Source organism: Trifolium pratense, linkage group LG3 (genome assembly GCF_020283565.1).
Source record: "Trifolium pratense cultivar HEN17-A07 linkage group LG3, ARS_RC_1.1, whole genome shotgun sequence".
Taxonomy (NCBI): domain Eukaryota; kingdom Viridiplantae; phylum Streptophyta; class Magnoliopsida; order Fabales; family Fabaceae; genus Trifolium; species Trifolium pratense.
Window position 1 is genome coordinate 27,124,124 of NC_060061.1, and position 25,719 is coordinate 27,149,842.

The 25,719-nt window shown below is 32.7% G+C and overlaps 3 protein-coding genes, 1 long non-coding RNA gene and 1 pseudogene across 5 annotated transcripts; 3 read left to right on the plus strand and 2 right to left on the minus strand.

The window, feature by feature from the left end:
• Nucleotides 1-1,117: 1,117 nt before the first annotated feature.
• Nucleotides 1,118-1,844, plus strand: LOC123912994 (annotated as a pseudogene).
• Nucleotides 1,845-2,271: 427 nt separating this feature from the next.
• Nucleotides 2,272-3,070, minus strand: LOC123914867 (geraniol 8-hydroxylase-like). The gene has a single exon (XM_045966030.1). It carries the CDS (start codon nt 3,049-3,051, stop codon nt 2,272-2,274), a length of 780 nt encoding a protein of 259 aa, XP_045821986.1. The 5' UTR covers nt 3,052-3,070.
• A 4,921-nt stretch (nt 3,071-7,991) lies between these two features.
• Nucleotides 7,992-11,471, minus strand: LOC123914868 (cation/H(+) antiporter 19-like). Its single transcript, XM_045966031.1, has 3 exons — nt 11,280-11,471; nt 9,694-10,695; nt 7,992-9,242 (listed from the first exon to the last, which is right to left on the minus strand). Exons 1-3 carry the CDS (start codon nt 11,469-11,471, stop codon nt 7,992-7,994), a joined length of 2,445 nt encoding a protein of 814 aa, XP_045821987.1.
• Nucleotides 11,472-16,243: 4,772 nt separating this feature from the next.
• Nucleotides 16,244-17,501, plus strand: LOC123912995 (norbelladine synthase-like). The gene is made up of 2 exons (XM_045963598.1): nt 16,244-16,495; nt 17,091-17,501. The coding sequence occupies exons 1-2, from the start codon at nt 16,309-16,311 to the stop codon at nt 17,390-17,392; spliced, it is 489 nt and encodes a 162-aa protein (XP_045819554.1). The 5' UTR covers nt 16,244-16,308; the 3' UTR covers nt 17,393-17,501.
• A 5,516-nt stretch (nt 17,502-23,017) lies between these two features.
• Nucleotides 23,018-25,478, plus strand: LOC123912999. Of its 2 annotated transcripts, XR_006811511.1 has the most exons (4): nt 23,018-23,543; nt 23,663-23,749; nt 23,835-24,017; nt 24,985-25,478. It is a non-coding gene; the product is annotated as an uncharacterized LOC123912999 (long non-coding RNA). The 2 variants fall into 2 exon arrangements; XR_006811510.1 differs by having other exon boundaries at nt 23,018-23,749.
• Nucleotides 25,479-25,719: the final 241 nt, after the last annotated feature.

Sequence of the window (25,719 nt, forward strand, 5' to 3'; positions counted from 1 at the left end):
CTACACTTTAAGGACTCCAAAATCATATGCTTTCCGAAGTAGCCAAAATTTGTAGAAGTCACAGAGAAAAAATTGTCTCCATGATACACCCTATTATCACCCTTTTCTTTGTCTAAACTAGCATCAAGATGAGAAACATGGAGCTTTGCAATCAGGAAGAAGCTTGTTGTCAAAACCCCATACTAACTATCCATATTCTTGCCATCATTGATCTTCACTAGCGTATGTGTCCCAATATTTGAACCAAGGGCCATTAGATAGAGAGATTGAGACTCCTCATAAACAAGATTCATGATCCAAATTTTAGAGCCAAAGATAGCAAGAAGGGATAATAAAAAGTTTGGAGCACAAAACCTGAATTCTTTTGCTTCATACCATTGAGAAATTAAGTGTTTATCCAATAACTCTCCAATGATATGTTTAATTCCACCAGCTTTAAAAACCAAATCAAATATTCTGCCCCTTGCACTTTCATTAAAATAGGAGTGAATATTTCCCGAAGCATATAGACAAACATCATGAAAAAAATCACTCAAGTAGCTCCAAGTGTGAACAAATTGTAATTCATGTGTCAACTCTTGGGAATGCTGCAGAAGAATTTTAATTAATCCATTAAAATAATCAACACTACCATTACTTTCGCTTATAGCAGCCAGGTCTTGTAAATAACAGTGTAATGGCCAGCTTGAACGCAAGAAATCTACAAATGCCTTGTGACTATCACCTTTTGGCATTTGATCAAACACTTGGAGGTCATCATCAATTTCTTCAACTAGATTGTGATAAACACAGTTTAAAAACAAATTTGTTCCCCAACAATTAAGTAGATTAATCCACATTGTGCTAAAAAGCCTCTTTACAATTTCATCATAATACCCCCAAACAAAATTAGAAGCATAACCTTCAATAAGGAAATAGTAGTGAAAAACCTTGACTATGGCTTTTGTCCTCTGAAAATCTTGATCTGGTGGCATTGGCAGCGGTAATGTGAGAGTTTCCGTGGCATTAGAATTGTCGTTCGGTGGTGTGTCGAACAACAACCTTTCAAATATGGCACGTTTAAGTTTTTCCCAATCCAATATTGGGTCTGCAATTCTCAACTCCTTTACCCAAAACCATGGGAAGGTCAATTTACTAGGGGGATAAGGGAACCACCACAGTTATTCTTGAAGCAGTTGCATCTCATGATCTATGGATCTGGCATGCCTTTTTTGGATGTACGGGGACGTTGAACGACATAAACGTTCTAGACCGTTCACCTGTTTTTGATGACGTGGAACAGGGAAAGACTCCAAGTGTGAATTTCTATGTGAATCAACGTCCCTATGATATGACATACTATCTAGCTGATGGTATCTACCCTTCTTATCCAACTTTCGTCAAATCTATTAGACTTCCTCAAAGTGAACCCGATAAGTTATTTGCAAAATATCAGGAGGGATGTCGGAAGGACATCGAACGTGCATTTGGAGTGCTTCAAGCTCGATTTAAAATCATCCGTGAACCAGCTCGCTTGTGGGACATAGCCGATCTGAGTATCATCATGAGGTCTTGCATCATATTACATAATATGATTGTTGAGGATGAACGAGATTCATATGCTCAACGTTGGACCAATTTTGAGCAGTCTGAGGAAAGTGGATCTAGTGCACCGCAACCATATTCAACCGAGGTATTACCCGCTTTTGCAAATCATGTGCGTGCTAGATCCGAGTTCCGTGATCAAAAAGCTCATCACGAATTGCAAGCAGATCTAGTGAAGCACATATGGACAAAATTTGGAATGTTTCAGGATTAAAGATGATTTGTTTCGTACTATACGTTATTTGTGTGTTGTTTCGTATTTTAAGTTAATTTGCATCGTATTAATTACGTAACTTGTGTGTTGTATTGCATTTTAAGTTAATTTGTATCGTACTAATTACGTTATTTGTGTGATGTATTGTATTTTAAATTAAGAAAATAAAAAAAATATTTAAATAAATTTTGTTAAGTGTATTATTTTAATTTAATTTTAATCGATAATTATAATTTTATTTAATCATAAAAACAAAAATTTAAATTTAAATAAGAATATGAAATAGAAAGTGGTGGGGTATAGAAAGTGGTGGGGTAGGGTGTTGAATAGAAAAACCATTGGAGAGGGTAAAAGTTGAATGTGTGTTGAATGATTAGGTGGAAGAAAGAGAAATTGATGTGGAGTGAAAAAGTGGGTGTTGAAGGTGTTGAATGGTTAAAACCATGTAGTCTAAGTAAGCTTGATACCATATCTCATTTAACTAATTTACCTAGAAAGGGATAGGAAAATACCAGAGATAAGTGTTGGATTTTGTTTTTGTTCATATCTTGATTGTTGGCTTGATCAATGTTGAGAAATGTATTTAACATATCATTGTTTGTGTCAAAACCTTGGACTTCCCTCAGCTTCAACCTATGATCAATCAAACGTTGGAAGATATCAATAATCTTGCCAGCATAAGCATATGTACGACCTTTAATACCTTGTGGATCAAACATCTTCAACGAAGGAAAAAGATCAGCAATGTTTGGTTTTCCACATTCTTCCATTATATTCACAACTAGCTCCTTAAAATCTCCAACTGTGCCCGCAGACTCAACCAAATCTAAAGAGAAAATTGTGTTTGACAACAAATTAATCGCCATCTTAAAAGCCATATTTCCAATCTCAACAGGTTCATTAATAAGACTACTTTGATCATGAACTTGTACAGCATTAGGAATGACTCTATTTGATAAGAAATGATCATGTGTTTGGAGTATTTCTTTGGCCATGTTGGGTGAAGAAATAACTATGGTTATTATTTTGCCTAGTTTTAGACTCATGATTGGACCATGAATTTCAGCTAATTTAGCTAAGGATCTGTGTGGTTTTTTTCCTAATTGATGGAGGTTTCCTATGAAGGGAAGAGGTGTAGGTCCTGGTGGGAGGTCGATCATGTTTGAATTGTTTTTTGTACATTTTGAAAGTAGAAAATAAAGAGTGAATGCTATTAGAAGTAGGAGAAGCATAATACTAAGCAAGTATTCCATGTGATGTGAGGATTATGCTTGCAGTGTAGTGGAGGTGGTAAATGAGACATGAAATTGGCACCATCATATCATATAGATTTATAAAATTGAAAGAGTATATTCTTTTATTAAGGGTCAACTCCCAATACAAGAGTATATTCTTTTGTATTATTTAATTTACAACTTCAAATGCCAACTCAATAAATATAACAAAACATATTCTAATTTATAACCAAGAGTGTTCCTTGTGGGGTTTAGATAGTACAAACCACCTCCCCTCCTATTAGCCATGACAATGAAGCGGAACGGGGATCATTTTTTGTTTATAATAAGGTAGGAATTAATCTCAGGATCTATAACTCAAACCCCTCATCACTAGACCAAACCTAGTGGCTTGGAATGAGGATAATTTTATCCTCCACAAATCCAAACTTATATATCCTCATATGCGTTTCAATTTTAAACAGAAATAAAAACCCTAAAACTATTTTGTTTCAACAACTTAAAAATAAATGGAGAAAACAATTTGTTTAATTAATACTCAAGTTAAAAATAAAAATAAATATATGAATGTAATTTAAGTGTTTTGTTTAAGGCCTTATAATCTAAAAAACGTAAAATATAATATTAATATATACATGACGAATTCGGAAACTGGTTCAAATGAATATCAATGTCCTATTATCCGTCTCACTTTCGTCTTTTGAAATCGGAAAAAATCCAAATACAAACTCAAATCCAATCAATTTAATTTTTCTCCGTCAATATCAAAGCGGATACCCACCTGTATGGATTTTATTGAGATGCTGCATCTTTTCAATCCCCTTGTTCTCGTATGAAAAAAATTATGGTTTTTGAGAAACTAGGATGCATAAATTATTGGGTAAAAAAAAAAAGAATGCATAAATTATCGGTGGAAATACTAATCTATATTCGTATAGTATAGTCCAATTTTCTTATTAGTTTTTGGTGGTTGATATAGGGTCCGTTTGAATTTGTTTATTTTTGAGTTTATGCAAACAATTTATGCGATTTTTATATATTATTATAAGTTTGTCAAGGTAGTTTATGATAAAATAGTTTATAAAAATACAATTTTCACCGGTGTGAACTTATAAAATAGCATAAAACTTAATTTATATTGCATAAGTTATTTGCATAAGTTTAAAAATAAACTAATTCAAACGTGTTCGGTAGGTGTAGATTATAATAATATATTCGTGGATAATGTCGCTACTTAGAAATATTAAGTACTCCCTCCGTCCCAAATTATAAGGGAAAAAAACTCATTTTTTTGTCCCAAATTATAAGGGAGAAAGTCATTTTCAAGAATATTTTTCCCTTATTCTCATAAAATTAAATGCAAGTTGCATTTAATTTTCTCTCTCTACCTTTTTCTCAATAAACAACTACTAATAAAAATTGTTTTTACATCTTCCTATGCAACTTATTTCAAGAAAAACTCACAAAAACATATTTTAAATTCTCATGTTTTACTTTTTCTTAATAAGTGTAATTTTTTTATTTTCTCTTATAATTCGGGACGGAGGGAGTAGGTTGTAACGAATTTTTTTTTTAAGTAGGTGTGTCAAAAAAATGTTAAAAAAAAAAGTAGGTGTGTCAAAAAAGAAATTAAAAAGTATAGCTATATAGTGCAGGTTCCCTCCATTTGATAAACTCTCCATTTAGCCCATTGATTGCATAGATGAATGCCATCTGTAAAAAAAACATTTGATGGTCAAGATCAGTTCCCAAAACATTAATATATTTTTTTAATAAAAAATCAAAATTGAGGGAATCAATACACAAAACCAGAAACTAGGATCTCATCTTCCTCACAAAAAACACAATTTTCTACCAAACACTACTGCACAACACCATCACAATCACCACCATCTCAAAAAAACAAAAAAATAAAGTACAATGAAGAACAAAAAGAAACAGAACAGAGCAAAGAAGGAAGAAGGAGCGAAGATCTCGCCGTTGACCGCGAGCACTTCACAGTTCACTCTTTCTTTCTCGCCGGACCTCCGCCGGTTCTTTCTCTCTCTCTCGTCGGTTTGCTCAGTTAATGGTTGAGATCAATTGGCATTAGGAGGAGGCATCATCACTCTATATTGAGATGGTGGGTGGTGGTTGTGTGGTAGTGTTTGGTAGAAAATGGTGGGTTTTATGAGGAAGATGAAGATCATGATTTCTTCAATTTTGATTTCAATCATTAAATGTTTTTTTGGTTATGTGTATTCTGGACTATATTTTGGGAACTCATCTCAGATGTTTTTTTTTACACATGGCATTCATCTACACATTCAATAAGTTAAATGGAGAGTTTATCAAATGGAGGGAACCTGAACTCAGCTATATATACTACCAAAAATGAAAAAGGGAATCTTTGATACCTTATGTACTCATTTTGGTCAGAAAATTAATTTTTAAAAATCCCAAGTTTTGTCCCCATGAGCTTAGCTCAATTGGTTGGGACATCAGCATTTTATATGCAGGAGCCAGGGTTCGAACCCTGGACACTCCACTTATCCATCTTTAAAGGTGGAATTTCAAGCCACTAGGCTACCTGACAAAAAAAAAATCCCAAGTTTTTTTTTAAAAGGAAAATCCCAAGTTTTTTATGTTATTATGGAATATAATGAAACCATGCTTAGTTAGATTGATAAGTCGCCACAAAATAAGTAAAGAGTTGTGATGATAAAGGTAGTGGAAAGACGCCACAACCAGCTATGGAGGTTCCGATCGATAAGTTAAAGATTAAGACTATGACAAACTGATAAGCTAAAAATAGGGTTTAGAGAATCAGAGAGAATAAATCTCGTATTTTTAGTCAATCCAAAAAACTTTCTTAATTCATAAAAGAAAATTACAATATATAGAGCTTTTGAAAGTAGCTCAATTGAATTAGTGCAATAAGTGACATTGAAATTCCATTTGCCTTGAGACTTGCCTCCAATTAATTTCCAATTCCATGACAATGGAATTAATTTCACATGTTGTCCAAATAATAACAGTCCAGTATGTACCAAAAATAAAAATAAAATAACAGTCCAGCCCCATAATCACATAATAATCTTCTAGCCATTTTTATACCTTGAACGAAACTGAACTGGATCTACGAAAATAAAAATTTGAACCAAATTTAATTGGTTAATTTTTATTCCACTCGAGTCAATTCTTTTTATAAAAAGAGTTCATATTAGGATCACATCACAACATCTATCCGTAATATTTACAATGAAGATGAATGTTAGGGTCACACACTCTAACACTCTCCTATAACACACTCCAATTGTAACTAGTCATGTCATTCACTTGTTTTTAATCAGTGACCTGCTACCGGGTTCATTTTGAAATGTTAATATTACAACAATTTATTTTTTTTATTCAGCTTTCAACCTTTCATCTTCACCACTGAACTCCCATCAATTGTTTCAACTTTCAAGTTCTCATCTGTCAAAAAAATGCTTCAGAGTAATTGATGGCTGATACAAGAAGCCATAAAATTCACTTGATTTTCTCAATTCCTTAATTCTTTACCACTGTCTTAGTGACAAAGATAAAAATTATTTAAAAATAACTTAGGAAATGAGATCTGGAAAACATCCCCAGATCAATAACCAACTTAAAAAATGGAAATGAAATCTAATAAACCCAACTTGAAACAATTAGGGGAATGAGATCCGTAACAGTTCTAGAAAATCCTGCAACAAAAACGGACCCTGACTGAAAAATGGAGCCCAACTAGATCTGAAGAAGTTTTACAGTAGGTGTCTACACCTTCCTCGGAGAGCGGGCGCCGCTTTCCAGCCCTGGCATAGAAGGTTCCGGCGACGACAACCTTAGATTGCCTAAATACAAAAGAAAAGTGAAATCCTGAAAAATACGTAAATACAAAAGGGTAGAAACTTGATTGTGAGGGTCACAAAATTAAAATAAGCAACTGAATGTTCAGACAAAGCAATGGCCAAGCCATGGGAGAAATAGAGGATGAACAGAAAAAAAAAATTTGTTGGGGAGAATTTGAGAAAGACGATGAACGAAGAAAAAAAAATTGTGTCATTTTTTTTTTAACTTTTAGTAACCTATACTACCGGTTGTTAGGTAAAAGAATAAACAAAGTAGATGATGTGGCTAACTATAATTGGAGTGTGTTAAAAGGGTGTGTTAAATAGTGTGACCATAGCATTCCTCTTACGGTGAAACAAACAAGTGTAGATCCAACCTATCATGTGTTAATTTTCCGCATTTTGATCGATGGAATATTAATAAATAACAACTAGAACGATGACCTTTGGTGGAAACCAATTCATGTTTCGGAGATAAAGGAGCCTTACCAAACGTTGATTAGTCTATGAAAAGGATTCAAAAGGCAAGGTTGAGCTCTATAAAATTTATGTTTAAGGTTTAGAAAAATGGGGCCAAAATTCTGATTAGAGCCTTGGGAGAATTTCATCCCTTCTATTATTGTACTTTGAAGGTTAAGTTTATGGTCCACAAGTCAGACAAGTATTTTACCATTCACAAATTTATTTTTATCATTGGATTATTAAGTCTTACCATTCACATATCATGTAACAACTTCAACATGGTGTTACTATTTCTAAAAGCAATAACAATTGTTACTTTATTTATCATGTAAAAAATGCTAAGGTAACTAGGCATGCAAGTATGCAACACTTCAATATTGGAAACAGAAATTACATCTCAATTATAAGATTGAGCATAATTCTTATTTATAATGGCACAAATATTTCACAAATAAGATTGAACATTATTTTTTCTTCTTCTTTGTAATGACACAAATATTTCACAAACAAATTTACCATACAACTTCTGACTTGATCTTCCCTTTTTGCATTTGGTATCCAAAGCCAATGTCCAAAATCATGCAAACAGAAACATTAGCTTGATCATATACGTGTATATTATCTATATTTATATCTGTATCTATTCTATACGCCGTGTGTTGGTGTGTCTGGCATGTCAGAGTAATCCGAAACCTCCATCACCAATGGATGAATATCTGTTTTAGGATCATATTGCTGAAAAACTATAACTGATGCAAATGTAGAAAACTCAGAAGAAGCCAAATAGCTTCCAACAGGACCAAGCTCAGCACAATCACTTCCATGTAGCAATGGTACCACTGGTGGCATTCTACCTGCTAAAATCAGATTGCTCTTATTCCTTTCCCTCAATACTGTTACAACATCATCTCTACTTTCTACCAACCTTTCCTCATAAACTATAGACTCTTCACTCTTACAACAAACACCTAAAAACTCTGACCAAAATTGGTCATCCTCTTGTTTATCTTCATCAGGGGAGGTGCCACTAGCAATTTTTATTTCTTTTCTATCTTTGTTAGCTGTTATACCAATCAATTTAGCACCAAATGCTAATGTTATCCCCGGGGGAGTAATAAATTTTATAACTGTGAGTCTAATTCCAGGATGTTCTGCCATTCTCATACCGTATGCTAGGGCTTCGCGATCATCGCATCCTCCAAAAAATGCTACAACAACATTGTAAGATACATCACTAGCATGGACTTGACTAGTCCCTCCAAGGCCGCGGTCGACCAAAATTCCGACCGAGCAAGGAGCGTGGCTAAGTACAAGGCCGTTCATTACGCGAAATGAATGGCCTAGTGACTCCATATTTCCATCAACACGCTGGTGTTGGTGGAACGGAAGTAGAATCATTGCGACTCGCTTTTGGTGAGCACTTGAACAAATGTCTTCATGGATGTTATTGAGAGACGAAATTGCTGTCATTGGACGAACATTGACACTGCTGAGATGTCCATAAGCTTGAAATGCAATTACCATTTGATCGCTGTTGTCGTGTTGTTTTTTGTTCCAAAAGGGCATACCATTATTTCTTGCCTTATGAACCATTGATATGGCTGAAGGTCTTTCTGAGAGTTCCATCAAATGCATTGCATATATGCATAACTTTCCTCGCTTTCGTGTTCCTCTTGATGATTCTATTAGATTGATTAAGGTAGGAATGTTGCAGGTGCTGTGGAAACAAGCTAGTATTCGAAGTTCTGTGTCTGGATCTTTGCGCAATATTGTTTTATGCATGTACGGCGATCCTGTCCGAGCTGGTTTATACACTGCCATCACTATTGGTGTGGTGATGAAAGTGGTGAACAATGCCATTAAAACACATATTGCAAATGCTTGGTCATTCAATACCTGCAATTTTCACTAGAAATTAATATACATTTTAACTATTGATTGAGTAAATTGTCAATTTAGTCCCTCAAACTCTGAAATTTTGATTGTTTGGAGTGACAATGCCACACATTCAGACAGTCAGCACATCAGTGGCCGCTAGGTCAAGATTAGACGGTTCATATTTTAAACTCGGTATTTTAGATTAAAAAAAATCTTCATTTAAATCTAGTACGTTTGATCTCAACCCAAGGACCATCGATGTGCTGACTGTATGAATGTGTGGAATTGCCGTCTGCAGGCAATCCAAATCCCGCTCTCACCTATTTAGTCTCTACGAAACGACACTAACTTGACGGATTTCATCAAGCTTAAGGACTAACTTGACGAATTTCATATAGTTTAAACTTTTAAGACTGCTTAATTTTCAAATTGATCAATGATATATGAAAGAGAAGATGTATAGATTTACCTTGCGATCCTTGCCGATATTGAGAACAATGAGCTCCACCAAACCCTTAGTGTTCATGAGAAACCCAAGGGTCAGTGCTTCTCTAAAAGGAACCTTACATATCAATGCAACAGTGAAAGTACCAACAACTTTACCAAAGCAAGCAGTGAATATAACAAGAATTAGTAATCCCCAAGAAAGTGCTCCACTAATAGTAGCAACATTAGTCTTCAATCCACTAGACACAAAATAAAGTGGCAACAAAAGACTCATAACAAGATCCTCAATCTTCTCAGTTAAAACAGCAGCAAAAGGACCATCTTTAGGAACAACAATTCCAGCTACAAAAGCTCCGAAAAGCGCGTGAATTCCAATAGTATCAGTTATAAAACTACAACCCAAAACAAGTGTCAAAGTGATGCATATGTAAATCTCCTTCACAGGTTCACCCTCGGGCGAACGTTTTGCCATCAATGCAAGTAAAGGCTTTATAACAACAATAACAAATATGACAAAACCAACTCCACAAAGTAGAACCCATAGGGAAACAAGAGGTGAAGAATTGGATCCTGAAAGAGCTATAGCAAGAGCAAGTAGTATCCATGCTGCAACATCATTGACAGCAGCAGCTGACATTGCCATACGACCGACATCAGTCGTGAGGAGTTTGAGCTCAGCTAGGATACGAGCGAGGACAGGAAAGGCGGTAATCGAAAGAGAAACACCCATGAAAACAAGGAAGGGAGTTCGATCAGCGTCTTTGGATATCGTGGCACGAAGAACAAGTGAGGTGCCAATGCCAAGTAGAAATGGGACTGTGATTCCAGCAAGGGCTATGCATATGGATTTAGAACCAGTTCTTCGTATCGAACGCATGTCGAGTTCAAGACCTACTAGAAATAAGAAGAATAGTAGGCCAATGTTGGCTAGTGTTTCAAGAACTGTCAAGCTTTTATTAGGGAAAAATATTTCTAGAAATTTCTTGTTCCTCCCAATTGCTGATGGTCCTAGTAATATTCCTCCCTGCATTTGTTTTCAACACAAATTATTAGAGATAAATTTAGTTAAGAGATTGTTAATATTTTTTTTTTTAAAACTCGGTATCTCATAGGATCGAAGAGTTTGTTAATATAATTATCTCTTTGTTATCTTTTTTATTTTCATATAGGTATAAATACGGCATGTTGTATTCACGCGACACATATGGATGCAAACCCAAGTTAAATTTGTGCATGAATATGAATAAAAAGAACTTATATAGCCAATATCATGATTTAGAAATTGAACAACTTGAAACATGTAATGACAAGTAATTTCATCTTTAAAGTAAGTATTTTCAATCGTCAACGAAAAAATTAACATTTGATATTACATAAACATGCATAATAACAAATCATATACATATCAAATCACTCGTTAATTTAAAATTACTTACTTTATTCTCTAAAATAAATTGGTCATGAAGGTGAATAGTAGAAAAATTCACATTTAAAAATAATATTTAGGGTTGTATTCATTTTAGGGGGGGGGGGGGGGGGGGGTGTGGGGGGGGAGGAATGAAAGGTCTACAATAAGAAGAAAAAAAGAAGGAAAAAAAAAATGCTTACAATGACTTCTGCAATAACTCTAGGTTGTCTAAGAGGCTTGCAAAGAAATGCAATGAATCTTGTAAAAACAACCACCAAACATATTTGAACAATTAATAAGGGAAGTGCAAAATCCATAGGATTTTCATGTTGAAATGCCCCATTGGAAGTGGCCTTCATTGGTGTTGGACATGTTGGATCAGGGGTAGCCATTTTTAAATTTTTTATGTATACTATACAACAGCAAAATTTATGTATATAGAATTAAATCTTTCTAACTACAAAAAAAAAAAAAAAGAAGAATTAGATCTTTCTTAATCCTTCATCTATTGTGAAAGTGAAAGAATTTTTTTTGTTTTTCACATAGAAAAAATAAAAAAGCAGAGGAAACAAAGTTTCCAAAGTGAGAGAAGAAAAATGCATTAGTTACTAATTGTGCTTGTAATGATTATTTATGAACACACACTCACGAAAATTTTGCTAGAGGGTGATTTGTCATGAAAGGTAATGAAGCTTTGAGTTTACTACCATGCTATATATAGTAGTGTTTTATATTGTTAGTAGAGTGTGACACGAGGGCTATGTCTTTTGTTCATGTGGGTAATATTCATTCCATAATATATATTTTTATTAGGAAATCCAAAAGAAATGAGCTGGTTTATAAATAAACATTGAAAACAAAATAATGTAACAAGAGCAAGTAGGGACGAAGCAACCAGGGACGGATCCAGAAGTTTATCATACTGGGGGGCCAGAAAATAGTAAAATAATAAAAATGAATGTAGATTTTTCTGTTGCACTGTCCATGTAATTTTTTATTTATGTTATCGTGTTATATTTACAAAGCTCTTGTTTAATGGTGACACGATGACTAATCGCCTCAGGGAAATATGCGGGGCACAAAAAGTGAGTTCTTCCCTTCAATCGAATTTTGTTCATACGCAAGAGTCAAATATCAAACTTTTGACCACTTACTTAAGAGACTCAAAACTCTTACCACTTTAAACAACTAATTTTTTATTAATTAAAGGATTATATTTTTAATAATTCAACACTTATATGATATAATATGATATATTATGTATATGTATGTATGTAAATGAGGGGGAGGGGGGGCCTTGGCCACTGCTTGCCCCTCTCCAGCTCCAGGTTCGTCCCTGGGAGCAAGAGAGATGATGGAATTAAGTGTAAAATGAGTTTATATTTATGTGTAATTTGAATTATATATACAATATATTATTATCGAAAATAAAATAGAATAAAGCATGGTAGTAAGGCAAAATTACACTACAAGTCCTTTATCTTATTTTTTTATAACAGTTTGGTCCTTTATCTTTTTTTTGTAACAATTTGGTCCTTTATCTTTTTTTTTGTAACACTTTGGTCCTTATCTTATTTATTTATAAAAAATAAAGGACCAACGTGTTACAAATAACAAAAGATAAATGACCAAACTGTTACAAAAAAGGGGACTAAAGTGTTACAAATAAAAAACATAAAGGACTAAAGTGTTACAAATAAAAGATAAAGGACCAAAGTGTTACAAAAAAAAGATAAAGGATCAAAATGTTACAAAAAAATAAGATAAAGGACCTGTAGTGTAATTTTGCCTTTTTTTTAAAGGATAGAAACATATGTTGGCCACTGAGTTGGATCGCCATATTGAGTAATCACACAAGTGGTTTTGACACCACATGCCCAAAATCTTAAGGCATTAACTTTATGAGTTCATTCATTATATGTTGTTCAACATCAACTTTTTCAATCAATGTGAAACTTAACTCACATTTGCTATATCTCAACAGCATAGTAGTACAATTCTATTCGATTTATCATTTATTTTTCTAAGATGAGCATGAAATAAAATAGATTAATTTTGTTGTATTTTATGTTGTAGATCCGGCTTCTCTTAAGTGAGTGATTCACTTTAGAGTGCAAAGTAAGTAATATCAACTATTAGTTAATAAATCATATATAAATAGAATAAGTACACGTACATCATAACAAAATATGAGGTTGGTATAATCACAACTTTTGATTTTATCGCTTTACATGGTGTTTAAAAAAATTAAAGACTAAATAACTTTGTTTGTTAGAATTAGAATTGAATGATTAGTTTTTTAAAGTTTTTTTTATAAAAATAAGTTTCTTTCAAATGATAAAGATGCCAAAACCAAAATGCCCATTGTGTAGAGAAATTTTCCATTCAAAATTTGAGATCAAAACTAATAATTAAGAAAGCCAAAAACATGCTAAGAATACACATTTGCTCATATCGACTATAGGTGGTCTTTGACAATATTGATTCAATCCCATATTGACGTTTCATTTATGACACTAAGATTTTGAATTTGGCGCGCGATGGTTGTCATAAGTCCATTACTCAAAAATGGCATCGATAAAACATGTCATTCTCAGCTATTTCATCAAACACATAGAGTATACACTCTTGAAATAAATTAAAAATAATGATAAAATACAAGCAAAGAATCATAACAAAGATAAAACATAAAACATTATTTTTGTCGTTTTAGAGACTGAATTAGAGACCAAATAGTAGGTTTAAGGACCTCCTATTTCCTCTCAATGTCATCTGCATAAAAACAAATGAGGAAGTTTATCCCAACCATCTAGAATACCATTAGCAAAATTGGTACTAAAGATAAACCACTAGATTTGATCTAGTGGTGAGAGATTTTAGTACTACGCTATATGTTCTGGGTTCGATCTCAGCTCATTGTAACCAAAAAAAAAAATTGGTACTAAAGATGCAATATCATCGATCCACCTATACCCTTTCAAACGGGACATAAGTGCTGAGAAATATGGAATTATAAATTAGAAATTCAAGCCGGGTTCAACATATCAAATCCATACACCTCCAAACACATTACACACTCACACCAATCATGTTCGTATTTTATAAGTTTTTTTTTGTTTGTATTATTATGTATTTTATAAGTTTGTTAAACGGCAAAACGCAATAGCATTATATATGTGCGGCAAAAGTTAATATGCATAAGGGGATGTTTATGCATGGTGCATAAGCCCAGAATTACTCACGCGCCCCCCAGAAGTTTCTCGCGCGCGCCCCCCAGCCCCCCCAAAGGCTCGCTATCCCCACCCCCTTTCTGCTGATGCACACGTTTTGTTTTTATTTTTAGCCTACTAGGCCTGAAAGCCCATATTGCTACGCGCGCCCCCCAACTGCTACGCCCTCCCCCCAATTGCTACGCGCCCCCCCCCCCATTTTCTAGCCCCCAAATTTCTAGCCCCCCAATTTCTAGCGCACCCCCCAGGTTTTTTTTTTTTTTTTTAGATTTCTAGCGCACCCCTCAGAATCGAATTTGAATGGCAATGAAGAACGTATGAATTAGAATCGAATTGGGTAGCTTGGTTTTTCTTTTTGTGATGAGGTTTTTTTTAGTGATAAAATATTTGTGTTTTTGATGAATGGAGACAAAGTAGAGTGATTAATTTTTTTTTTTTTATAATTGTTGAGTGATTATTGGTTAGAGAATCTTGAGATGTTAATTTGGTTCAGTAATAGTAATAATAATGAAGGAATATTATTTCAATAATACAATAAATTCAATATTAAAAACACAATATTGATTTCAATAAACACATAAAACCATTTTATAATACAAATGGTTTCACTTTTTAACTCTCTGAAACCATTTAACCAGCATAATGGTTTCCAGGATTTTTAAAACCATAAAAACACAATATTGATTTCAATAAACACATAAAACCATTTTATAATACAAATGGTTTCACTTTTTAACTCTCTGAAACCATTTAATCAGCATAATGGTTTCCAGAATTTTTAAAACCATAAAAACACAATATTGATTTCAATAAACACATAAAACCATTTTATAATACAAATGGTTTCACTTTTTAACTCTCTGAAACCATTTAATCAGCATAATGGTTTCCAGGATTTTTAAAACCATAAAAACACAATATTGATTTCAATAAACACATAAAAGCAATTTATAATACAAATGGTTTCACTTTTTAACTCTCTGAAACCATTTAACCAACACAATGGTTTCCAGAATAATTGTAACGAAAATTCACTGTTCATCTTCTCTTACGCGAAATAGTGAAAACGTGATCACTGTTCATCCGCGATCACTGTTCATCTTCTTCACCTTCTCTCACGAACTCACACCTTCTCTCACGAACTCCGATTCCAATTCATCTCAGAAATTGCAAAACTCCAATTCCGATTCCGATTCATCTCAGAAATTTCAATTCGTTCTCGTTTTCGTTCGATTCAAGAGAATTGATTTGTAAGATTCCGATTGGAAAACGAAGATAGCGAGAGCGAAGAAGATTGAAGAGCTTGCAGCGGTTACAGCGATGATGGTTTGGCATGATTTTAGTTTAAAACTAACTACTAAAATAATTAACCATACATAATCTCTGAAATTTATCCCTAATCAATAAAATAAAATAAAATTCAATCAATCAAAATTAAAAGCGAGATAAAAAAAATCTGAGGGGTGCGCTAAAAATTGGGGGGCTAGAAAATGGGGGGGGCGCGTAGCAATTGGGGGGAGGGCGTAGCAGTTAGGGGGCGCGCGTAGCAATATGGGGGGCGCGCTAGAAATTGGGGGCTAGAAAATCGGGGGGCGCGTAGCAGTTGGGGGCGCGCATAGCAATTATGCACGGTGCATAAGCTTGGGCTTATGCACCTTAACCGGACCCATATGGCGTATTACAACTCAGTGATAAAAAAAAATGAAAGGAATCTCCAATCTTTCAATAAATAATAATTACATAGGAATTGGATCCTATTGAAATGAGTATAGAAGAAAAAGACAAAATTATGAAAAAAATAAAATACTAAAATAAAATAAAATAAAGAAAAAGACAATGATAGTCATAAACTAGAGGTAACGGTCTCATTGGATATAACGTAAAGGATATAATAATCCCTGATATTTTGGTGCTAGTATAGTATATACCATACATTAATTGATATATAAGTAACACTTTTCACACTTAAATTCACAAGTTTTTGTGGAAAAGAGAGAAGATGGCAGCTGGTCAACTTGAGCATGAGTTAGAGCTGCATGTACCAGCTAGTGAGGCATGGGAACTCTTTGGCACCCTTGGTATTGGAAAATTGGTTGTGGAAGAGATGCCTCAATCGTTTCAGAAGGTGGAGCTAATTGAAGGAGATGGAGGACTTGGAACTATTCTCAAACTCACATTCACTCCAGGTATATCATTTATATTTTTATAGTAGCTTGTCACAACTATATATACAAAAATTCTATTACATCAATTGTAAACATATCGTCCCTTTAACTCACTAATCCAGATTCTTGTGTAAGAAAAAAATTATGGTGGGTTCTCACTAGAAAAAATATTGAAAAATCAATAAGTTTATGTTTGGATTTACTTTTGTGGATGACGAAAGTGATTTTGAAAGTATAAGATCAATTTTGACATTTTTTATTAAGATTGTTTGCTTTTGTCTCAAAAATTAATTTGAAATAGAAACTGAGATTTAAAGTTTTTCTCCAAACGTGATTCTTAATGTTTATATGTTCGACTCATTTTTATGTAATGTTTTCAAATTAATAAATGAATTAATTGATGATTGAAAAAGATATTCAGATACTCGGGTCGGGACAATACAAAGCTATGGTATTTTGTTCTAACATAATTCCTTCTCACGAAAAGAAAAAAAAAATTAGACAACTTAGGCCGCTATAGGGTAAATTATCGCCTCTCAGGGTAGACAGCAAGCGTCTTTATTATGGGCGCATTATGTTGAAATAATATTGATTGTTTTGGTTGGAATTGGATCAGGTGTACCTGGGCCAGCTGGTTACAGTGAGAAGTTCACCAAGATTGATCATAAAAACCGCATAAAAGAAACAGAGGTAGTTGAAGGTGGATATTTGGTGTTTGGCTTCACACTATTTAGAGTTCGCTTTGAAGTGATAGAGAAAGGTGAAGATTCAAGCATAATCAAATCTACAATAGAGTATGAAGTCAAAGAAGAGTATGCAGCCAATGCCTCACTTGTTTCAATCCAAACATTGGTAAACATTGTAGAAGTTGCAAAGAATTACCTCAACAGAAACAAGACTGCAAAAGAAGTGAAGTAGTCATCTCCATCTTTTACTTCAAAATAAAAATTGTTGAAGGGAAAACTAAGTGTCTTGTGACATTTCCTAGTTCATGAATAAAATGATGAAATTGTTTCTTTGCTTCCAACCTTTTGTTTCATTATCTAATTCACATCTTCATGTATTGTTGATTACTAGGTATAAGTATAAAAATCCTTGTATAATTTTATTTTCTTTTTGAAATGGTTTTATTTGTCTAAAGCTTTTCATAAAAAAGGTTTTTTCAAAGTAAGAGAAACATTTTTAAAATTGAAATTTTATTAATTAATGACACTAATCACAATTTTACAACTATCTAAAAGAAGATTCGAACTCAATACATTGAGCTTGTGGTGCAGGCACTATTAGAAAATTCGCTTTTAGAGATCGATTTAGCGACCGAAATAATTTGGTCGCTATAGAGACCGAATTAGAGACCGAAATTTCGAGCATCAAAGTCAAAAAATATTCGGTCGCTAAATCGGTCGCTACGTAATTATAGAGACTGAATTAGAGGCCGGTAATTAGCGACCAATATTGCGGTCGATGTAGAGACCGAATTAGAGACCAAAATTTTGAGTGTAAAAGTCAAAATATATTCGGTCGCTAAATCAGTCGCTATGTGATTATAGAGACCGAATTGGAGACCGATTATTAGCGACATTAGATCCGACGCAAACAATTTATTTTTTTTGAAAAATACTAATTATCTGTATTTATTAATTTTTTATTTTTTTTAAAATTTTTAGATATTAAACATTAACAATTAACATTAACAATAATAGCGTGTTATTGCACTAACGTGTATAAATTAAGAATGAACTAGTATTCGGACCCGTGCCAAGCACGGGTTAAAAAGTGACTATAAAAATTAATATTTTAATATTTCAAATTTTATAATTATCTAACACAAAAAATAATAAATTACACTAATATATATGTTTAATAAGTCACCAAATTTTTTTGTCTTTAAAAATCTGTGTAACAAATTTTTCTACTTCAAAAATTAAAATGCCAATAATTAAATAATGACTAAAATTTTGGAAAAAAAAAATAAGGCCAAAAAATCATTTTTTTAAATAAGGGATCTAAACTTTACTTTTATGAAAATATGAAGACCAATATACATTTAAATTTATTTTTATTACAAAAATAATTTAACACAATTCAAATTTGCTACGCACATAAAATAAAGTAGAGTAGTTACATTCGAAGATCATCTTTTTATTTCTAAATTTTTGACTTTCTGTATTTTATTTAAAGTAAAATAGTTACATGCGAATATCATCTTTTTCTTACGATTAGCCTGACATAATTCGGTTCCTGCTTTATCCTTACTCAATCATCGGAAGTTGGACACTTCCTCTATTTTTACTCGATGTGGCCTCCAGGAAAAGACTTTCCTTCATTGTGCTCAGGACTATTCATTCTCTAGAAACCTTTGGCACCACATTGAATTCAATGACTGGACTTTCTTCTCTATAATTGACGCACATGATTGGCTCAAGGTTGGCTCCATGTGTACCCAAGCTAATTCCTTCTCGGCTGGTGTTTGGTGTATATGGAGATATCATAATTTAATTTATTTAAACAATGAATTTTGTCCTTAAATCAGCTATCCTTCAACATCCAGAGTTTGGTCGAGATTTTCACATATTTTTCCTCCTCTAATCACGTTGGTACAGGTTCATCAAATGGAACAATGAAAACTTCTCTTGTGTGGTCCTCAACGTTGACGGTAGTTGTTTAGGTTCCCCGATTAGAGCTAGTTATGAGGGTCTTATCAGATACAATTTATATTTTTACTCAACAGACTTTTCTGGCTTCATTCGTGAGTCGTCTGACATGATGCTTGCGAAACTTTATGTTGTTTATAGAGTTCTTACATTGGCCAAAAACTTGGATATTGAAGAACTTGTTTGCTACTCTGACTTATTACTCTACATCAAATATTGAATGTTAATATTCAATATAAATATAATATTACAAAACAAATAAAATTCAAGATAAAGCTTGTTACAGTGATTATAACGCAAAACTTAATATCATGAAACAAATCAAATGAAACCGATTCGGTGGTAAGATTAAACATTGGTCTTGGTAGTGGAGTTTGGGTAAAAATCTTCGAGCTATTGTCATTTAAATGAATGACTTTTTTTTGAAGGAATTTATATGAATGGCTTATGACACATATAGAATGTTACCTAAAGGCAAGAGATTAAGAATTGCCATAACTAAAGGCAATTAAATGACACATATGTGAAACCGCAGCCGATTGACCACAATGTACAAAGCAAATGGAACAACATGCCATTTTCTTATAACAACAATAATAAAATATGCAAACACAATATTATGAATTGACTAATTAAAAACTATCTGTGACTCATTAAGTCTAGGATATTTCACTATTTTATTCTTATTGCATCTGAATAGTTTTTTCCTTAAAAAAAAATCATGTAGTGTTTTTTTAAGAATCATGTAGAGTTTGACATGTAGAAGTATATAATTAGTACGTTGACAGAGTGTTAAATTTTTTTGCATTAGAAGTAAAAAAAAAAAATCATTGATTATTTTGATTATGATAGAAAAGCTGACAATTTGAAACAAAAAAAGAAGAAATTGAGAAGATCTGATTTTCGTTCCTTTAATTCATGATTCTGAATAATTAATTGAGAATTGTGACATTTATTGTAGTTCAATTTTTAATAAATGTCCATTATTAAGTTGAAAAAATTATGGTAGGAGAAGTCAAGTCAAAATTCTGTGACATAATTAAGTGTTTTTAATTTATAATCATATTCAAAATTCACATGTATTTGAATTACAAAATTGGTCTCAATTTTACTCTTTGTTCAATTATTTGGTAGAGTAAATCTTGTGACAAAAGAAATAAAACATTCTGATTTTATTTTTTTACAAACAAAAGAGTGATTCATTCTAAGTTAATCATCCTAGAGAAGAATAAAAACAAATTTTTATTTTCTAACAAAATATTTATTTGCATTAATTTATCTATATTTTCCTGTAACATGTCTCAAAAGTCTTTCATCCATTTTAATCTCCTTGTTGTGATCATTCTTCTACAACCATATAAAAATAAAAATAACATTAAAACCGAACCCAAAACAAAAATTCAAATAAAAAATATAATCCAATGAGAAACAGTCGCATCCATTCAAAGGACACATTAATGTCACATAGAAGCAAAGCTAATAAACCACATTCACATTATAAAAGAAAAACCACTTTCGTATCGCATAGATTATAAAATGCACTGATGTCCAAAGAGTTTTCAAAGGAAAAATTAGTGGTGTTATATGTCCGGTAATCAATATTAGACCACACTTACATATTAGTCTTCACAATATAATTTGATATAATTTGGTTTTACTATTTCATTAATAAAAACATGATATTAGTGAATAGTTGCTACATACATAGATCATCTTACATTAAAATAAATAGGATATAACATGGCCATATGGTTTGGAACAACAAAACGTTTTATAACCTTTGTCAAACTTTGTTACCTTGAAAGATAATCACATTTGCCAATAGCATGATCCCCATGTAAAAATATTAGGAATAAAAAGTGTTAGAAAAATATTATTAAAATATAAAAGTAAAACAATATATATATAATAAAGTACGATAAAAACGTATAACAACAATGGGATGGTAAAAATGGTGGTTGTTGTAGAAAATTAATTGATTGATATGCCTTTATATAGATAAATATATGAAAGATGGTTTTAGAGATGCATCACAATATTAAATAAAATTTTGTGTAGTACAACTATGTGATCTGACATATTTAATTTTATTTATGAATGAGATGAGATTAAAATTGATTAGTCAATGGAAGAGTTTTCAAGCCATGGCTGATAATGTCAAAGCTTACAGAACAAAACAAAGTCCTTAAAATTAAATCTTATCATCTTTGAAAAACAAATAAGTCGAATCTGGAAGCAAAATTTCTCGTAGATTTGAGTTTTCTTGTAACTGATTTCGAAGGGTAGATCTCATAAAATTAATTTGGGTATAATTTTGTTTTGAGTAAAGTGATTTTGATTGTGACCGAGCAGATCTCATAAAATTGATTTGGGTATAATTTTGTTTTGAGTTCATGAATATTGTAACATCCCAATCTCAATTAATTGAGAATATTAATTAATAGATATTATTAGAGACTAATTGAAAATAAGTGAACAAGAATAAGAGATAATTAAGGAACACAAGAATAAGCTAACTGTGACCATTTGAGAGAAAGAGAACATTTTTACCAAGTGGGACCTACACTTTTATTGGAACAAGACAACCACAACCTCTTGTTTATATCAACTAGAACTTTGACTCATGCGGTGCATGGGTCTAATTATGTGTATATGTAACAATAAAAAATAAAATACAAAAATTCTAAGAGCATTTTCAATAAGAGTAGTATAGGGAATTTCATGGACTAATTATTCTATATTTGTTTATGTGCTTATTTTATATTTTATATATTTTTTAAATAATTTTTGAACCCCATCGTTTTGTTTACTTATTAAAAAAAATTGCTGATAACTAAAGGTTAAAAAATTGATGATAATTAAAGGTTAAAAAAAAAATTAAAGACGTAATCAAGAACATAAACTTAAGTAGACATCCATAAATAAATAAAAATTGTGATTAATTCCGCCGTTCAAATTTATTGAAAAACAGGGTTAACATATTAGGATTCCTAAATTCTTTCATAATTGAAGCACATGTTTTAGCGGTTGAAAGGTTTTATTGTAAGTAAGAGATGCAGGTTCGATGACAAATCTGTATATTTTTAATATAAAGCTGCAATAAAAAGAAAGAGAAAATGAGGGGAAAAAAAATTTGGTTTAGGGTTAGCTTATGTTAGCAAGCTTATAATATAAGAGATTATTAGTTTTTAATTGTTTAAATTGTGCAATGAAAATTGATGGTGCTTAATTGTCGTATGAAATCTTTCCTATGAAAGTTGATGGAGCTTAACACTTTGTGGACATAATTTAAATCACAATTGGTCTGCTAGTGCATATTATATCAATTGATCATCGGTTAATATTAAATCTGCAATATTAAAAACAAAATAATGAATGTGATTAGTGACATGACTATGGTTGTGTTTGGTTGTATTGCAAAAAAAATTGATTTAGTAGAATTGAGTTTGATAATAACTTTCCAAATTACACGTGATAATAACTTTCCAAATCTCACATGATAATTATTCTCTAAATTTATGATCCGGTAGAAAAAAAATCATTGATCAGGAAAGACATAAAAATATTTCGTGATGAATAATATAGTCAACAATAATTTTGATATGATATACTTTTAAAATTGATGGTGCTTATCAATTATTGCACATAATTTTAATCACAATTGGTATACTTGCCATAATGGTTGGAAATATTGGCTTGCATTAAAGGGTTGCGGGTTCGAATCCTAGTCAAGACAAAATTGTATTATTTTTTGATAAAAATTGCAAGATAAAATGGAGGGAAAACAGGGAAAACAAATTAGGGTTTAGAGTTTGCTTGTGTATACAAGCTTATAATATAAAAGATGAGGAAAGGAAAAGTCAGATTTTTCACTTTCTCCTTCAACACATCACACGCCTCCTTCTTCCTCCCACTCTTCCTTGAGAGCCAAAAACCCATCCTTCTCAAAATACAAGCTTGCATGACTAATTTCTTCATTATAATAATAATTCCTTTAACCAAGAAACAAGAAAGATTAAACATTAGTTCTTTTCCCCTATTCTCTGAACCGAACAACAACACACAAAACTCCAAAAGATCCCAAATCACTAATCTCACAATTTCTCCATTTATTAGAAATGCATGTACGAAATGCTTCTTATATTCAAGCTTTGAAGTGTTGGAAATTAAAGTAAGACACTAAATCCTTTTCCTTTCCCTTGAAATTGGTCATATCTTTCGTTATCAACATCTAAGAAGAAACTTCAAGTTTCACTAAGTTGATTGTGTTGAGTTGCATGTGAATATTGGTGAGTCAAGGACTGTTGGGTACTAAAGTAGAAGGTTAAGGCCAAAGAAAAGAAAGTACCAGCCAACATTATTGATGGAATACTTTGAAAGTCAGAACTTGGAGTTGGTTGGACAAGGAAATCTAGGTATGGGATTAATTTCCTTCTTTCCCTTTTCAATCACAATGAACCCCCTTTCTAGTATTCAACCTAAATTCTAGATATTACTCCATTATATGAGATTGAGGGCTGCGTGTGGGTTTCAGTAGCCAAGAGACCATGGGTGCGAGAATTCCAAGTTTTGGGGAAGATTATGTGATTTTCGTGACTAAGGATATGCCTTCACTAAAACGGTAACTTTTCTCTATATGTAACTCCGAATGAGACGCCGTTTGATTTTGTGGTTAGCTAACGAAATTTCGGTCAATTTGACGCCAGATTCATGAATTATAGAGCAGTAATGAATTCGGGAGACCAGTTTGAAGTTGAGGATCTGATATGGAAATTATGCTGAAATTCTGTTATGTATTTATAGTACTTCGCTACAATTCTATTTTTTTCGGCGAGCTCCAAAGATGTCGTTAGCACTGTGTTTAAAGCTTCTGAGTTAATCTCATTCAGGTGGGTTCCTTTAGAAGCTTAACTTTTAGATTAGTTAGCACCTTTAATTTCCCCAAATTCAATATATGTATGATAACATTAGTTTTAGTTAGGAAATTAGTCTCCCCAAAATTATGCATGACAACAATAGGAAAAATTAGGAAATAATTGTGTGAGAAGGTTTAATCCCAAAACCATCTCCATTCTAATTATATAATAATATTTTAGTTGCTTATGACTGGACATGAATGGGATTGTAGGTGGAAACTGATAAACTCTTTTAAAAGTAAAAGCAGATAATTAAACTGGTATTCTCGCATAGCGAGCATCTTGCTTCGCTAAGCGAGCGTATCAGATTAGGACTCTGTAGAATCAACATTTTAAATAAAAATCCACTCGTTTTATGTCCCTGACTATTCTGGAATATTTCGTAAGCAGCATAATAATATTATGTGATTAGAATGTTTATCACGCGCAGGAACTTAAGTTCAGGAATCAGGACAGTTAGAATTACCCCGGGAAGGTTTTCTTTCTTTTGGGTAGGATAACCATTCAGGATTAGGAATTATGTTTCAGAATTTATCAGGATGTTTGGTCATTAGTACCAATATCAGGAAGCGTGGTCATTAGTACCATGTCAGGGGATTCATTCAGAATCCAAAATCATGTATTAAGAACTGTAAGCTCATGTTGTATTACGACGTATATTATTATCGGTAATACCAGGCCAGGCACTCCGGGACCGGCTTACCTCGGAGTGATCCTGTTATGATAAAATTGACAAGATAATTATTATGTGTGTTACACCTTTATTGCTTTATTATCATATTATGAAAACTTCAGGATTATGTCACGATTAGATATTCAGGTTCAGGTTAAAGTTAGGAACTATTAGTTTCAGTTGCCCCGGTGTAGTCACCAGTAGTTGGGTAGTAGGAGCTCACTGAGGCTTAGTAGTCTCATCCCACGACTTTCAATTTTTTTTTAGGTAAACAGGTTAACCGGAGCAAGGACCAGGAAGGAACTGATGATCGAGGTTGAGTTTGGATTATCGGATTAGAAGACTATCGTCTTCTTCTTTGTTTTTATGTTAATCTGTTAAGTTAGAATTTAATTCTCTTCCGCTATATTGTACCAGATTATCACGTTATTCATGTGATATCTTGTTATTCAATTAACTTATTCTGTAATTTTAATGTACTCAGATTCAATTATTAATATCTCGACTAAATATTCTAGACAATTTAGTTGGGGTGTTTCAAATATTGTTCAATAAGTTGAATGTGTAACATTTTCAACTTAGCAGAAAAGCTATTTTTATTCACCGATGACGGCGAGACGGCGAAGCACGTGCGTGGATAAAAGATTAGGGAAGATAGACAGGGCCAATGGCAGGACCGGTGGCTGAACCGGCAGCGAGTGAAAGAGGAAGAAGTAGAATCGGCGGAGAGTGAAAGGGATGATTGTTGTTACTGTTGATGATGCCTAGGAAGAAGAAAGAAGAAGAAAAGACGTAGATGAAAGACAGAGTTTTGTTTTAATTTTTTATTAAAAAATATTAATATTCCGGGACTTAATCTCACCCATTAGATGTTTTTTTTCCACATGGAAGTCATCCATTTAATCTATGGGCTAAATGGAGGCATCTCCAAATGGAGGGAACCTGCACTTCGTGTTTTGGTGCCATTGGAAATTGGAAAATAAAAAAAAATAAAAATAGTAG

Excerpts from the sequence above, each read along its gene's own strand:
- LOC123912995 (XM_045963598.1), top strand. The coding sequence starts at position 16,309 with ATGGCAGCTGGTCAACTTGAGCATGAGTTAGAGCTGCATGTACCAGCT. Across the intron at positions 16,496-17,090 it reads CAAACTCACATTCACTCCAG|GTGTACCTGGGCCAGCTGGT; the intron begins GTATATCATTTA and ends GAATTGGATCAG.
- LOC123914867 (XM_045966030.1), bottom strand. The coding sequence starts at position 3,051 with ATGGAATACTTGCTTAGTATTATGCTTCTCCTACTTCTAATAGCATTC.
- LOC123914868 (XM_045966031.1), bottom strand. The coding sequence starts at position 11,471 with ATGGCTACCCCTGATCCAACATGTCCAACACCAATGAAGGCCACTTCC. Across the intron at positions 10,696-11,279 it reads GAGTTATTGCAGAAGTCATT|GGAGGAATATTACTAGGACC; the intron begins GTAAGCATTTTT and ends AAACAAATGCAG. Across the intron at positions 9,243-9,693 it reads ATATCGGCAAGGATCGCAAG|GTATTGAATGACCAAGCATT; the intron begins GTAAATCTATAC and ends TGAAAATTGCAG.